The sequence below is a fragment of the Vigna unguiculata genome, chromosome 1 (genome assembly GCF_004118075.2).
Source record: "Vigna unguiculata cultivar IT97K-499-35 chromosome 1, ASM411807v1, whole genome shotgun sequence".
Taxonomy (NCBI): Eukaryota; Viridiplantae; Streptophyta; class Magnoliopsida; order Fabales; family Fabaceae; genus Vigna; species Vigna unguiculata.
In genome coordinates this window covers 18,247,325-18,263,459 of record NC_040279.1, presented here as the reverse complement: position 1 = coordinate 18,263,459, position 16,135 = coordinate 18,247,325, and the positions used below count along the sequence as shown (strand labels likewise).

General features: G+C 32.9%; 2 protein-coding genes across 2 annotated transcripts; one reads left to right on the top strand and one right to left on the bottom strand.

Annotated features, from left to right (window-relative positions):
- The first annotated feature begins 2,880 nt into the window (after positions 1-2,880).
- On the top strand, positions 2,881-6,951 carry LOC114180541 (chloride channel protein CLC-b-like). The gene is made up of 6 exons (XM_028066852.1): positions 2,881-3,187; positions 3,262-3,462; positions 3,550-3,727; positions 4,671-5,203; positions 5,331-6,492; positions 6,659-6,951. The coding sequence occupies exons 1-6, from the start codon at positions 2,991-2,993 to the stop codon at positions 6,764-6,766; spliced, it is 2,379 nt and encodes a 792-aa protein (XP_027922653.1). The 5' UTR covers positions 2,881-2,990; the 3' UTR covers positions 6,767-6,951.
- Positions 6,882-15,651, bottom strand: LOC114180547 (uncharacterized RNA methyltransferase pc1998). Its single transcript, XM_028066859.1, has 15 exons — positions 15,436-15,651; positions 15,238-15,352; positions 15,040-15,151; positions 13,165-13,209; positions 12,997-13,064; positions 12,841-12,895; positions 12,649-12,728; positions 12,471-12,554; positions 10,691-10,804; positions 9,654-9,772; positions 9,444-9,561; positions 9,056-9,189; positions 8,816-8,969; positions 8,647-8,726; positions 6,882-7,225 (listed from the first exon to the last, which is right to left on the bottom strand). The coding sequence occupies exons 1-15, from the start codon at positions 15,603-15,605 to the stop codon at positions 7,132-7,134; spliced, it is 1,542 nt and encodes a 513-aa protein (XP_027922660.1). The 5' UTR covers positions 15,606-15,651; the 3' UTR covers positions 6,882-7,131.
- Positions 15,652-16,135: the final 484 nt, after the last annotated feature.

Genomic DNA, 16,135 nt, shown 5'->3' with positions numbered 1-16,135 from the left:
TCATATTATGAATTTGATTAAAAATAATCGGATTTCAAATCTAATTATAGAATTTAGTAAATTAAAATTGACCCTGAATGATAAAATACATACGTGAGTGTGAGTGTTATTTTTAATTTTTTTATAGCATTAATATTTTCACAATTGCTTTAAAATAAGTGGTATTTGAAGCATTGGTGGATAAGATGATTATTTTTCGTTGGATCGAAACACCTAAATTTGGAAGAGAAAAAAAATATTTGAAAAGAATTATAATTGATGATGTATGAAGATTGATTAGTAGTAATAATAGAGAGATGTATGATGTGGGTGTAAGTGGCCTTTGGAAGAGGTCAATGGCCATTTTTTTTCAATCATCAATTTCATTTACTCCTCTAAAAGGATCCACGTGGCACATCACAACTGGCTCTAAAACTTATCCTTATCCCTGCTACCAATATCTTTTTGAATGAGGTGTTTTTTTTTCTTTTCTGCTACATCATCATTATTTTGACAATACTGTTCTTAAATTTTGTAGGGGAAGGAAGAATCCATTAAGTTTGACTAATAGTCTGTTTTAAAATTTTAGAATCAACTTACTAAAATTTAATACACAATAAAAAAGATGAATAGATGTTTCAATAGAAATGTTAAAATTAATATTGTGAAATGTTAAAATTAACATTGTGAAATAATAAAATTAAATGTTAATAAACAGAAAAAAGGAATATACGTTTCAATAGAAATGTTAAAATTAATATTGTGAAATGTTAAAATTAACATTGTGAAATAATAAAATTAAATGTTAATAAACAGAAAAAAGGAATATACGTTTCAATAAACAGAAAAAAGGAATATACGTTTCAATAGAAATGTTAAAATTAAATATTAAAATTAACATTGCGAAATATTAAATGTTAAAATTAATGTTGTGAAATGTTAAAATTAGTATTGTGAAATGATAAAATTAAATATTAAAATTAATATTGTGAAATATTAAATTTTAAAATTAATATTATTAAATGTTAAAATTAAATTTTAAAATTAATATTATGAAATGATAAAATTAAATGTTAAAATCAATATTGAGAAATATTAAATGTTAAAATAAATATTGTTAAATAGAAAGTAGTATAATAACCATTTCCGGTAGGGGTTACGATCAGTTTCAATATATGTTTCTTTGGTTTCAATAATGTGTTTATATTTTTTACAATAAGTTTCCTATTCAAACAATTATACATGTATGGTTCGCCTTTAATATTAACTAGCTTAGTTATTTTATATTTTTTGTTTCACAATTTCATTCATTTCTTCTTCTTTTTTCGATTCAAAACAAAACGTATCTTATAATTATTTATAAATTAATGTATCAAAATAAATTATTTTTATACTTGAATTTCTTAAAAAGTTTAGAGGCAATCTTTCCTAACATGATTAACTTGTTTTCATAACAATAAAGACATATAATAACTTTTTATTTCATAATTGACTATTCTAGAATAATTACTTTTAAGTGTACTTTTGTCAAAGTGTTGCATTGCATCTCTTTTGACGCAGAGTCTATATGTTTTTGGTATATGTTCAGTATTGGATCTAATGATATTATAATTTTAAAAAATTTGCGTTATATATTTCTGTAACTTGTTATGACATTACGATTAATTATTATAATATATGCATATAATCAATCTAAAAAACAAGACATTTGAGCTGAAGTCAATTGCATAGTTTGGCCAGAGTTATATCAATTTCCATTTGAATTCAATAATAATAACAAGACTTTTATCTAAATATATAAAATCTACTTGTACAAAATATACCAAATATTAATAGACAAAAATATACTTTTGTCCACCTTGTTTGCCCTGGTTTTGTTAAACATTTCATGTATAGTTACACTTTAGCTATTTGAATAGCATAAAGGTAGTTTTTCAATTATTTATTTATTCTTAGCACTTGTTGATGATAGATCCATATATGTATTAAGATTTCAAATAAAACAAAAAGTGCATCATCTTTTTGGAAGATACTACTTTAACAAGCTAGATCCACCCCACCCCCAAAATTAAAGTGGAAAAGGTCTCAACTTTTTTTTAATTAGCTTGATAGTTGGAAAGGAATCCTTGGAAAAAAGAACAAAAGCTTATAGATAAAAATGATCAAATTCACACATCAGATGGCAAGTTGGAAGCACCAATTTGGCTAAACTAGATTATTTTTGAATGGCACATAATCATAACAATATAAGACTTATCCATTCATCGCAAACAACAATTGCATTTCACTGTCTCTGGTCCCAACCATTTAGCCAAGAATCAGTGATTTATAAAAGGTAACACCTTCTTTAACAAATATATACACTTAGTTGAGGCTACGTATACATTATAACTTTCTTACCTAAAAGATTCAATTTTGGAGTAGTTACTCTCACTTTGAAAAGACATTTTCTTTTCCCTAAATTTTCTCTCATATAACATTTCTTCTAATGGTTTTTCTTTTCTTTTCTTTTTTTTTTTAGAAAAAGATTCTAAGATATATTATATGTACAACGTAACATAGTTCAGAGGATAAAAAATTGACATCATTTTTAACTTTTATACTATTAATGGATTTTTGCATATAGAGATTTATTAGAAAAATATTATATGTATATCACATTATTCAACATACAAGAGATTAGTGTCATTTTTAATTCAAAATTTTGAAATATTAAGTTTATAATTTTTTTTTTAGAAAATTGCTTTTTATCAAACTTTTAATAATATACACATGGCATCATCTCAATGAATGAAAAAAAAAATCGATATAACTTAAAAATTTGTTCTAAGGTAAAATGTTTGTAATTTCTATCCGATGTGGAATCCGGATTCAATTATTTTCAAGACTATTGGTATGACTTTTAAGAGTGATGATATCATAAAGGATGGAATGATGGGAGAGAGAAAAAATAATTAGCAGTGTGAAGTTGTTGTGTGATCCAAAAGAAACACATCTCTGTGTTTGTTCCAATGGGGGAGGATTGTAGGGAGTTTGGAGAAAGCACCAAAATGAAGGAGAAGATGGAAGAAGTTGAGAGAGAGGAAGAAATAGACCCAGAAAGCAATCCAGTGAATGAGCCACTTTTGAAGAGGAACCGAACACTGTCTTCCAACCCTCTTGCTCTGGTTGGAGAAAAAGTTTCGTACATAGAAAGCTTGGATTATGAGTAAGAAGGCATTAGCGTAGTGGATGCTTGATTTTTTGTGGTTGTTGTTAATGAGAAAAGAGTTTTGTTTGCAGAATAAATGAGAATGATCTATTCAAGCATGACTGGAGGAGCAGATCAAGAGTTCAAGTGTTGCAGTACATATTCTTGAAATGGTTATTAGCATTCCTTGTTGGACTTCTGACTGGTATCATAGCCACTCTCATCAATCTTGCTATTGAGAACATTGCTGGGTATAAGCTTCTGGCTGTTCTTAAATACATCCACAGAGAAAGGTGAATGAATGATTTCTAGTTTCTTAAAGTAGTGAGAATGTGTTGAGTTATTATTAGTGTGTGATCGAGTGAATGTGTATGGAACAGGTACTTGACAGGTTTCCTATATTTCACGGGCATTAATTTCATTTTGACATTTGTTGCTGCAATTCTCTGCGTGTGTTTTGCACCCACAGCAGCAGGACCTGGAATTCCTGAAATCAAAGCTTATCTTAATGGTGTAGATACTCCTAACATGTTTGGTGCTACAACATTGATTGTCAAGGTAACTTCATTGCATTCAACTCACAACAAACCAGTTTAAAGGTACAAAACTCGTTTATAACTTACAAGGCTGGGCATGACTTCAAAATTTTTAAATCTAATCTATATCTGATATCATGAATTCGACAACATTGATTTTATTTCAAATTTAGATCCATTTAATTGGACTAAATTGATTGGGTTTTTTAATCTCATTTAAATCAGTGTAAATTATATCCGTTTAACCCATTTAATTTAGATAAAATTGACATTTTGTTATATATGATAAATTTAAATTCAGTTTTATTTCCAATTAATTTTGAATTAATCTTGGCGCAATGCTTAAGGAAATACTTGTTTTATGATTATAATTGAAGTTTTTCTCCATTTTTGTTGTGTATAGCCTTTTCTTATTGCTTAATTATTTTGTCTATAGAACTTCCTTATATTTTGATTCTGCGGCGGAAAAATGAGCATGTATTTGTACTTTATTTGTCTGTCTATTTTTTATTTTTAATATAATTTATAAAAATTTTCTTATTCATCGTACAAAATAATCATAGATTTGATGAACAAGACCAATTTTTAATATAATAAGCTCCAATTGAGAATTTTAAATTTAAACGCGTAATTTAACAGAGTTCCAATTTGGATGTAAGATACTTTCTTATCATATAATGAAATTTATGTAGGATTTTTAAATTGTCTAAACCATAGACCAAATTTAATAAAAAAATTTAGAAAATTGATGCTGAAGTTGGAAACTTCAACGAGCCACCAATTAGAAATACATAAAAAAATTTAGATACCAATTCTCATCCAATGTTTCTAACATTCCAACTGGAATCCTTAATTACTATAACACAGAATGGAATGATTTAGTACTGGACTTGGCCATTTTTTATTTTCTGCACAACACAGTGACGCGTTACTAACATACATATACCATGCATTGGTTGTTGTAGATAATTGGAAGCATTGGAGCAGTGTCCGCAGGACTAGATTTGGGAAAAGAAGGACCGTTGGTACATATAGGAAGCTGCATTGCTTCCTTACTAGGCCAGGGAGGTCCCGACAATTACAGGATCAAATGGCGTTGGCTTCGATATTTTAACAATGATCGTGACCGTCGTGATCTTATCACCTGTGGTTCATCTTCGGGAGTTTGTGCAGCTTTCCGGGCTCCGGTGGGTGGAGTTCTCTTTGCTCTTGAAGAGGTGGCAACCTGGTGGAGAAGTGCTCTACTATGGAGAACTTTTTTTAGCACAGCTGTGGTGGTGGTGATTCTCAGGGCCTTCATTGAAATCTGCAATTCTGGAAAATGTGGTCTTTTTGGTGAAGGAGGTTTGATTATGTTTGATGTAAGCAATGTGACAGTGAGGTACCATGTTATGGATATTGTCATCGTTGTAGTCATCGGTATCATAGGCGGGGTATTGGGAAGCCTTTACAATCATGTTCTACACAAGATCCTCAGACTCTACAATCTCATCAATCAGTAAGCAATCATCCAACCCTCGTCTCAACATATTGCACATCCTTAACTTTTAAAAACACTTAATAAGAGTGAAAGGAAAAAAAAATATCATGATTACTAAGGTAATGCCTACCTTTAATTGTTGCAGGAAAGGAAAGATACATAAACTCCTCCTCAGTCTTGCAGTTGCACTCTTCACGTCCATGTGCCAATATGGTCTCCCATTCTTAGCAAAATGTACCCCATGTGATTCATCGATTCCAGAGTCGGCATGCCCCACCAATGGACGATCCGGAAATTTCAAACAATTCAACTGTCCACCTGGCTACTATAACGATCTGGCCACTCTGCTGCTTACCACTAATGATGATGCTGTTCGAAACATATTCTCAACCAACACCCCTCAAGAATATCAACCCATGTCCCTCCTAATTTTCTTTGTACTATATTGCATATTAGGACTAATTACTTTTGGAATTGCAGTGCCATCTGGGCTTTTCCTCCCAATTATTCTAATGGGCTCAGGTTATGGACGCCTTCTTGGCTTATATATGGGGCCTCATACAAACATTGACCAAGGGCTGTTTGCCGTACTTGGTGCAGCCTCCCTCATGGCTGGTTCCATGAGGATGACGGTATCCCTTTGTGTGATCTTTCTTGAACTCACCAATAATCTTCTCCTACTACCAATAACGATGATTGTTCTCCTAATAGCCAAAACTGTGGGAGACAGTTTCAACCCAAGTATCTACGAGATTATACTGCACTTGAAAGGCCTCCCTTTCATGGATGCAAATCCCGAGCCATGGATGAGAAATCTCACTGTGGGTGAGCTTGTTGATGTAAAACCATCTGTGGTTACCCTCCAAGGAATAGAAAAGGTATCTAAAATAGTAGATGTCTTGAAAAACAATGCGCATAATGGCTTCCCTGTTTTGGGTGATGGAGGAGTAGCAGTACCACCAGTAGTAGGACAAGCCAATGGAGCAACAGAGTTGCATGGACTAGTTTTAAGAGCACATCTCATCCAAGCACTAAAGAAGAAGTGGTTCTTTAAAGAAAGAAGGAGAACAATGGACTGGGAAGTGAGAGAGAAATTTACCTGGGTAGAGCTGGCTGAGAGAGAAGGAAGTATTGAAGGGGTGGCTGTGACCAGCGAGGAAATGGAGATGTTTGTAGATCTACATCCTCTAACCAATACAACTCCCTTTACCGTGCTAGAGAGCATGTCAGTAGCAAAAGCAATGATTCTCTTCAGACAAGTTGGAATTCGTCATCTGCTTGTAGTACCCAAGTATCAAGCATCCGGGGTGAGTTTTTCAAGCACATAATATTAACATAATTCAAAAACGAAATACATATGTTAATATTTCAGGGAGATAAACAAAATTCATTGTTCATTTTCAATTTTTTTTGAAAAATTCTTATAGTATTTAATTATGTTATGACTAAACAAATGATGTCACCTCGTCACAGGTATCCCCAGTAATTGGGATCTTGACCAGGCAAGATCTGCTGGCACACAACATTTTGACAGTCTTTCCTCACCTGGCAAAATCTAAGAGCAGAGGAAAAAGAAATTGAAGCTTTCCTAGTAATTGAGATTGAATGGTCAAGCAGCACCATTGGGGCAAGTTGGTTTAATAATTCCTCAAGTTATTCCTCAATTTTGTATTACTTATACCAAAAGCATGTTGAATAAGATACAAAAGCAATGTAAAACTATATTCAAATTTTAATATTCTTTCAACACAATTAATCAAACGATGAAACACAATTCCTTTTTCCCTCAATACAAACGACTTCCCCACTCCCCGCCCCGCAAATGGCAATGGTAAACTTTCTCCACTCTAAACTGCTAAAAAACTTGCCATTTCATTTCTTCAATGCAATATTACACACTAATTTGCTGTTGTACACGAAAATCTGTATATCGAACCCTGTCCAAATTAATGTTTCACAGCTCTTTGCAAGTGTTTTTTCTTTTTTTTTCCTGGTTTCTTTTTCTGAGGTCCCCTCTTGAACACTGCTAGAACTTCAATGCTGCAACAAAATGGGCAAATTACATGTTAATATTCTTTTACTTTCGGGAAAGGACCTAATTATTACTGTTAATTAGAAAACAGAACAACGAAAATAAAATAAGAGTCCACTATAGGAGCTGGGTTTTGCGTTTTGCTGGCCCAGTGTCACCCTTCCCAGGACATAGGAGGAGACTATAAAGAATTGGGTAGGGATGCTGAGTACTGTAAGAGCAACCCAAGTTGAAATATAAACGCAATTTTAAATTTTACTGGGTGTTAACCATTATTTCCATTTCCAGTTTAGTATTTTTGGTTTAGTTTATTTTAAAGAAATAATTGCTTATTTCTTTCAACTTCCTAAAGGATATTTTGAAAAATATGGTACTATTTTTCTTGAATTAAACTATACCAAACAAGCTATTAGTTACCATTTTTCGTAGACCTAATTTGAATATGATAGGCACAGAGACAGTAATAGGAAATGGAAGGTGTACGTTAGGAGAAAAGCTAATAATAATAAAAGGTAGTTAGAGGGCGGTGGCATCATTGGGACGAGACTTTCTGAGAAAGTCTATATATAGAGCAAAGGGTTGTTGTATGAGGGAGGCCTTTGCTTTTTAAATAAGTGACGTGGATTTGCCCTGTGAGAAAGAAATATTGTCCTTTGTAAACAAGCACATTGGTTAGTCTTTTTCGGACTCAACGTGAGAGTAATACACGAGGAATATTTAGGAAAACTGGTGTGTGATCTTTCTGGGTTTCCTTACCATGGAACCTAACAGAATACCTGAATATCAACCACCCACCCCAAGGGCACCCTACACTTACTGAAAAGTCAAGAGCTCCTATTAACCATTTGCCCACAAAATATAAAATAAAATGAAAAACAACATTCATGAGTTGTACAATAGTTTTTGACCTTGCACTCAAAAAATAGAAAGGATTATGACATTGATACCATATAGAATCTATTTGGATAAACTTCTTAATAAGCATTTTTAGGAAAAGAAAAGAAAAATCTCCATAATCTAAAAGTAGCTTATTCATACGTTAAACTAATTTTGGAGAAGCTAATATGAGAGAGCTACCAAATAAGCTTATGCATGAGCTAATTATAGCTTAAAGTTAAATTTATTTCATATTTTTCCTAATTTCTTCTCCTGGAAGCGTTTATGAAAAATTCTGTATGAGTATATGATCTTTATAGTAATCGATAGTTTACTGAATCGTTACAAATATAAGTACTTCAAGTGGATAAAAACTATACAAAAGGTTTGTGTTCAGGATGGTTAAAAAGTGGAATCGCAATTAGAATGTAATTCAGAAAATGAGAAAAAGGGCTAACTCTGTTCAGATGTTACGCAAGAATAAGAGAAGATATGATAATTAGTAAATACTAAAACTTATAAATAATTAAGAAATAAACAAAAACATAAATACCTCTGGGTACCAGGAAAGAAATTAAATCCATGAGCTTTTTCCAAATACCATGCCTTGCTAGACAACAATGACTTGCAGTCCTGTCAACAAATTTTAACGTTAGCATAAAGAAAACTAAGTTTGAGAAAAGTAAAAACACGTCCATAAAACATTAAGAGTGGTCATACACCTCTTTAAAACTTTCCCATCCACAACTTATATAAATAAGGGTTTGTGGAACTGATTGAGGGATGTTAGCCGGTAGTGGTTTGCTTCCAATCTGGACTGAAGCTTCTTTAGCACGTAAAACCCATGGTCTTTTCTCTTCCTGGGATGAGTTTGAGCTGCAGTTAACTTAAATTAGATCAGAAATTTGCCTGGGGAAATATTTTGGTACAGGCCAAACAAGATAGGTTCACAAAATTAAAACCTTTCAGAAGATGACAAGGCTTTCCGCTCGACTGATGATATGTTTTTCAACGCATCAATAAGAGAAGCATCTAATCCTTTTCTAGGAGGATCAATGACAACAACATCTGATCCCACAAGCCACAAAAAAGGCTCCTGTTACTTGCAAATTTTTCATACAATCAGTTCAAAATAACACATGACAAGGATACATCCCTTTCTAGAATAAAAAAAACGAGCAATGCTTTCTCTCAGACACATAGATTATCCTTCTCAAATAAAATCTTCACATATGTTCATAAATATACATGCATACCAAAATTTATGCCGTAGTAATCTTAAACAGAAACCAAAATATTTGGAAGTGAAACACAGAGTATGTGATGATGCTTCGGATATGCAATCCTAACCTTTGAAGCATCTGCATGATGCCAAGTAATACTGCTGTCAACAGTGGAAGGTAAACGTTCAATGGTCTTCTCAAAAGATGCCTTCGACTCTTTGTTTATCTCAATGCATTTTACAGATCTGTAAGATAACTAGCATATAACCTCCAAATCAATTATGTATACAAAGTTAGAAATCAGCATCTTAGATGTTTAGAATCATCGAGATCTTGCCTGCACTTTCTCGTGGCAGCTAATGACAACCCAATGACCCCAGCTCCAGCATATAAATCAGCAACAGCTGATTCATATGGAACATATTTCTGTAACTTCCGCAGCAAGGTATCAAAAGCCTGGAAGAATAAGGAAGCAAGACAAGAGGCATATTGAATCAATCCTTACAGGCTTAATGGTACAGCGACCCTCAATGATACAACAACACTGGACATATTCTATGTGGTAATAGCACATTCAGTAAGTTTTCTCTCACATTTTCTCACACGGTATTAGACTCACGTTTTCTCACTAAGTTTGACCAGGCTCTTGACATTGTCCGACTTTTCCTGTAACTGTTAGCTTTTCCAAAGACTGTTAGAACTCAGGGGATTCTTTCAGCAACTTTGCTGAAAAGTTTCCAGTAACTGGCTTATCTGACAACTTTTGATTTTGTTGAGGGGTTTTATGCTCCAAGTTTTTTAATTTTGTGATTTTCCTTTTAGTTACTACTTACGAAGTACAATCACTAGAAACACAACCTGTTGTATCCAACACACTCAAGAAAGTCATAATACAAACATCGACAAACTGAGATGAGACAATGGGACCTAACGCTCTTGAAAAGAAAATTAGTTGACACCAGTAACTAAACATGTTTCTAACTATCCTAAAAGAATTTTTCTAAACACATATTACGCATCAAAAGGTTATTGCACACCTAATGGATATTGGGGAGGATAAATGCAGTCTACCCTACACTTAATGTTGCTTCCAAGATTTGAACCTCTGATCTCCAGCTCACAAGGCAACAATACTTACTGTTTCACCATGGCTTGCCCTCTAACACAACCAAGCATAATATAGTGTTTAGACATATTTCCATATACATCTTGATACACCAGTACAATAAATATGCATGTATATATTAAGATTCATTTACTTTCACAATAAATGTATTTTGTATCCAGTGTCTAAGCTTCAATAGTTACTAGTTCGAAAAGATGTATCTGATTTGCATATAAATTATGAAGATCCACTAAATTAAAAATCTTTACCCGTGTGTTTGCCTGGCCAAAACTAGAAGGTGCCAAGGATACATCGATTCCACCAACATGTTCCCAAAAATCTCTTTCTCCAAGAAGATGTCTCCATCTATTCCCAAAAATTATCTGAGCCATCAAGTAAGCAATTCAGAGGTTTGAATTTATTTTAGAAAAACTATGCCCAGTGCTATTTATGATAAAGTAATCATCATAAGTTGTCAAGAAAAGTTGACATGATTGGCATACAAGGAACACTGGATAAATTTAGTTATTTTATTTAAGAACTGAAATGGAAAATAAAGTTTCTGATCATCTAAAGATCTCCCCTTGAATACAGATTATGTTTGATAAAATTAGCTGAAATAACTGAACGCTAAAATGTTGCTAAAAGCAGAAATGCAAGGCTAAAACTGTATGAAGTTTGTCAAGATATGGAATTTAAAGGCACTCGTATTTATAAAGAAGATAATTATTGTGTAGATAAACTGACTCTCTTAGGTTTATAAAATAGAATAGTGTGTAAATGGTATTCTTGTATGTCATCCAGAAATTTTCTTGATTTTTTTCATAATGGGTATCAATTACTTCCATTCAGACTTGTTTAGTTTTTGTTTGGAGATTCTCCTTGTAATTTGTTATATGGGTTTGGTTTGGTCGCTCATATATTTTTTGTTTTTGTTTTCTTTTAATAAATTTATCCATACAAAGACATCATGCCTAGCCTGAATTTATAAAAAATAAAAAAGTATTTGATAAAACTAGTTGACGAATTGCTTGAAAGTTGTAAAATCACAAATAAGAACATGATTGGTTATTAAATATCAAATCTTAATATTAGGTAATTACATATTTTGAATAAAAAAATTTCTAAATCTATTTTAAATTTTTTATAATCTAAAATTTTTTATATTAACACATTTCAAGGAATAAGTGTAAAAAATATTCTTCATTATAAATTAAAATAGTTATCATTTCCCAATAAATAAAAAAATATTTTATTAATAATGAATAATTAAAACAATAACAAACAAGTGTAACATTAAATCAATAATCCAAAAAAGTGAAGCGGTAAAGAATAATCCAAAAATTGTCGTAATCAACAGAGTTTGGACATTGAGGTTTTCTATTTCTATTTGAAGGGGCTAGACCGTAAAATATAAGTTTCATCTGGGTAGACTATTTTAAAACAGTAATATGAGTAGCTTATTGAAATAGCTAAAAGCTATCAAAATGCTGTCTTGTACACAGATGAAATAATTTTATCAAAATTTCATCTATAATACAGATGAAATGCTTTAGCAAACACAAACTTTCAGAATTTCATCATCCAATGTAAGCAAATTAAAAATTATTCCAGAGATAGACTGTTTATATGATATCATTTTGCTAAGGCAACCTAAATTGCAAAGTCAACATATACAACCACTGAAGTAATATTTAAGACTCTGCTTGCATGTTGTAATAGTCCCGTGCCCTACCCTCACTCTCTCTACAATTTCTCCGCATGTGATATTTTTGCCCACCATGAAATGTTAAGGGAAATTTTTTAAAGCAGCACTTTGTTCCCCAAAATACAAAATATAACCATTAAGAATCAACATTATCTGTGATTTATATTTTCAGCATTAAATGATTAGTGTTATAAAGCAGTTCATGAACCATATATAGACCCTCCTTTCTTCCCTACTGCAACTACAACATCTACCTTCCCAGTACCACAAACAACATACCAGATTCCACTTTAATAACATATAAACCATTTAATTGTCTTATAAGAATAATTTAAACTCACATTGTTAGTAGAAGTCTGAAAGTTGGCCCACACAGAGTGAATTAAATGAACCTTGCTCCGTGGCCCACCACTTTTCCATAGAAACTGTATCAATCATATGGACCATCACTTTCTATTATTAAAAGGGAAGAGGCAGGGGAACTTATAAAAGCAAAAAGAAAGGAACCAACAAGCTCACATTTGCCAATGCATTCAGTTTGCCAGAACCAGGTGAATTTTCATTTCTAGAATTCCAAACCAATGTAATCTGAACCTTTCCTGAAATCATATAAAATAAATGAAGCCATTTTTATTCAACGCCATTAACAGTAAGAAAATATCTATTCGTTTTTCTGGCATAATTAATGAGTTATAGAAACTAAGAAGTAACCCTTCATATATCTTTCAGCCGCAGGGAGAGATGTATTATAAGTCGTCACCGCCATCTGCAAACACCCATTCACTACTACTGGTTAATTTTACGAATGCAGAAAACTACTACCATTGACTGAACTCATCAACTACCCTATTGTTATGAATAGTGCACCTGGACATATCGCAAATCACCAGTACCTTCATCTTCAATGAATGGCTCAACGCCTAATTCAGTAATACCTAGATGATATTGAGGTAAAGCACATAAAACATAATTATATGAATAAATTGAAGAATAAAATAAAACAAATATAGTGATAATAACAAAACAGAGAAATACCCCGTCGAAGCAGCTCCACAGCAGCATTAATATTAGGATGATGAGCTGCACGCATAAGACATTATACACTAGCTTAATTGACATAATTCCACATCAACAACCGAGACAATTAAAAATAAACAGGGAAACAAACTACTTTTACACTCAAACACAACCAAAGAAAAAAAAATGTAGAAAGTGACCAAATTAGAACTAAAATAATTAATCTATCAACATTAGTTCCAATTTAGAGCTCATTTGATGGAAAAACTATAGGATAAAATAGAATTGAAGAGTAAGACAAGAACATAATTGTATAAGTTCAAGAAAAGAAGCATTAATCCTATATAGTGGTGTTGGTGGGGATGGTGGAGACAATAACGGTGTTGATGGTGATGATGGTAGTGGTAGAGGTGATAATGGAAGTGACAATGGTGACAATTACAACAATAACAGTAAAAGATAGCAACATTAATGGTCACTTCAATGAGAGTGGAGGTAATGACAATGGTAATAATTAGTTGTGAGAGTAATAAAAATAATGGTCACAGTGCTAGTAGTGATAACAATGGTAGAAGTAGTTGTAGTGACAACAATAGAAGTGGTGGTAGTGGTGGTGATAATGACGATGTATAGTTGCTGCAATAGAAACGTGATAAGTACACAATCACTTGGGAAACATCCTATGTTACTCGATGTCGGACTTGGACCCCATAATACCCAAGTTCCTACCATAACACTGCCCTCAACAACTTCCACTCAACAAGACTTTACTTGATGACACTTCACTCAACTCTCTCGTAGGTCAAAATCCTTCACAAGTCTTCTTAGATAGCCTTTTCAGGACATCAACCGCCAATTAATAAGTACCCAAGTACTTGGAGAACCCACCCTCAAAAGCTAGCTATTAAAGGGGAAGAACTAAAACACTAAATACTCCACCGAACATCCCATACTACTCGATGTAGGATTTGGGCACTCCACAATATCAAGTTCCTATCAGGATGACATGACGGTGAAGCTAGTGGAGTAGTGATAATTGCTAAAGTAACCACGGTGACAGTGATAGTAGTAATAGTGATGGTTGATACGACAAAGATGATGAAAATGGTGATGGTAAAAGTAATTTATATGTGGGTCGCTGCAACAACAATAATGGGTGTGGGTGACAGTGGTGACACAACAACAGAGGTGTAGATGGTAGTGGCAACAACTGAATGGTGGTGAAATGATAATCGTTGCAATAGAAGTACCGGTGGGTAGTGCGAGAGAAAGAGGGAGGTCAACTATACCATCATGCTGTCTACTAACTAAACTCTACCTAAGGATACATATAGTCTCTAAGTTAGGTGCTCCAAAATATAAGTAAATCTAAATTGATTCCACCCTTTTTAATGAAATCATTCTCCCAAATAATCATTATTTAATTCACTAACTTCAAACAACCCTTTTTAACTCACATAACATCAATAACATTAAAATAAAGAAAGAACATTCCCATTTGAAACAATTTCCCATTAAATTGAAGCTTCCATCAACTAGCATGAAGGATAATTTAGAAGTTGAAAGTTCAATTTTTAAATCAGACTGAGAAAATTAAGAGAAGCTAATTACAATTTTAACTAGTGTAAATTAGTTTGTTTGCTTTTTTTAACTTATATTTGAGTGTAAATTGAGTATAAACATGTACTTTTCTGTTATGGAATAGCATAGCAAGAAAGATAATTTAGAAAATGAAAGTTCATTTTTTCAATGAGGTTGAGAAAATTAAATGAAGTTAACTACATTTTAACTAGAGTAAAATACTTTCTCTCGTTTCTTATATGAGGCAGGACGCCATATGAACTATGTTTTTTTGCACTATGGAATAACTATTTAGATATACGAACTATGGACCTTTGCATTGCGGAATGTCAACTATGTTATGAGTACCCTCCTCATAGAGCCCAATCAGAGGCTCCGTTGAAGAGCCACGCACGGCCAATTTCGCACGGCACCTCCAACCCCACTACAACAAAAACAACACTAAATAAAAAATATTGTTTTAAAGAGAGAGAAACCCAAAAGACTTCACGAATTGCGAAGAAAACCAACCAGTTTACACGTGTCAAATGTGAAGTCGGAGACACCGTGTTTCCGAAAGAAATCGGTGGCGTCGTCCAATATAACCGGACGGTGGAGGTTGAACTCGTGGGTGCACCCCGAACACCTGAGAAAAACAATAATATGAATAAAGAATTTGCATTTTAAAATGGAAAATATGAAATGAGATTGAGTAACAGAGGAGCGTACGTTTGGAAGTGCGGGCAGTGAAGTGCGCACGTTAACGGCGGAGACGGTGGAATTGAAGAAGCTGGCGCTGGCGTTGGTGTCGTCGAAGGTGGAGGGAGGGCGGTGGAGGCAGTGGCGCGGCAGGTAAAGAGAGAGAACGACGGCGGTGCTGAAACGAGACTGAGGGTCATTTTCCGTTTTGGAGAACAACAGGGAACGGATAATAAAGTTATAAATTATCTTCAAATTTATAGTTCCGAAAATATCTTCATGGTTCAGGATTTAGGAAAATTTGTGAACATGTCAGTAGCGTGTGATGTATCACTTCGTAGTTTTTTTTGAATTTTGAATTTTATTTTTTTAAATTTTTTTTGAATTTTTTTAAATTTTGTTTAAATGTTCACATATTAATCCAGTAGTGTGCTACGTGTCAAAATCAATATTGTATATTCAATTTGGTTTCTATATTTGTTATTTTTCTTTAATTAGGTCCAAATTTTTGTTAACATTAACTAATTTGGTCCCTATGGAAGATGTGACCAAATTTAATTTTTATATCAAAATTATAATGATGTGAATTTTAATATATTATATAAAAATATTTAATAAAAAATGTGAATTTTAATATAAAAATTAAATTTGGTTTTAATTTGGAGAGGGACCAAATTGTTTAATGTTAACAAAAATTGGGACCTAATTGAACAAAAATAACAAATATAGG

What these genes read in the sequence shown, in the direction of transcription:
- LOC114180541 (XM_028066852.1), top strand. Translation starts at nt 2,991, where the DNA reads ATGGGGGAGGATTGTAGGGAGTTTGGAGAAAGCACCAAAATGAAGGAG. An exon ending in CTACAACATTGATTGTCAAG is followed by an intron (nt 3,728 to 4,670) that starts GTAACTTCATTG and finishes TGGTTGTTGTAG; the next exon opens with ATAATTGGAAGCATTGGAGC. An exon ending in CCAAGTATCAAGCATCCGGG is followed by an intron (nt 6,493 to 6,658) that starts GTGAGTTTTTCA and finishes ACCTCGTCACAG; the next exon opens with GTATCCCCAGTAATTGGGAT.
- LOC114180547 (XM_028066859.1), bottom strand. Translation starts at nt 15,605, where the DNA reads ATGACCCTCAGTCTCGTTTCAGCACCGCCGTCGTTCTCTCTCTTTACC. An exon ending in CACTGCCCGCACTTCCAAAC is followed by an intron (nt 15,353 to 15,435) that starts GTACGCTCCTCT and finishes TGTTTTTCTCAG; the next exon opens with GTGTTCGGGGTGCACCCACG. An exon ending in GCCTTGTCATCTTCTGAAAG is followed by an intron (nt 8,970 to 9,055) that starts GTTTTAATTTTG and finishes AGTTAACTGCAG; the next exon opens with CTCAAACTCATCCCAGGAAG.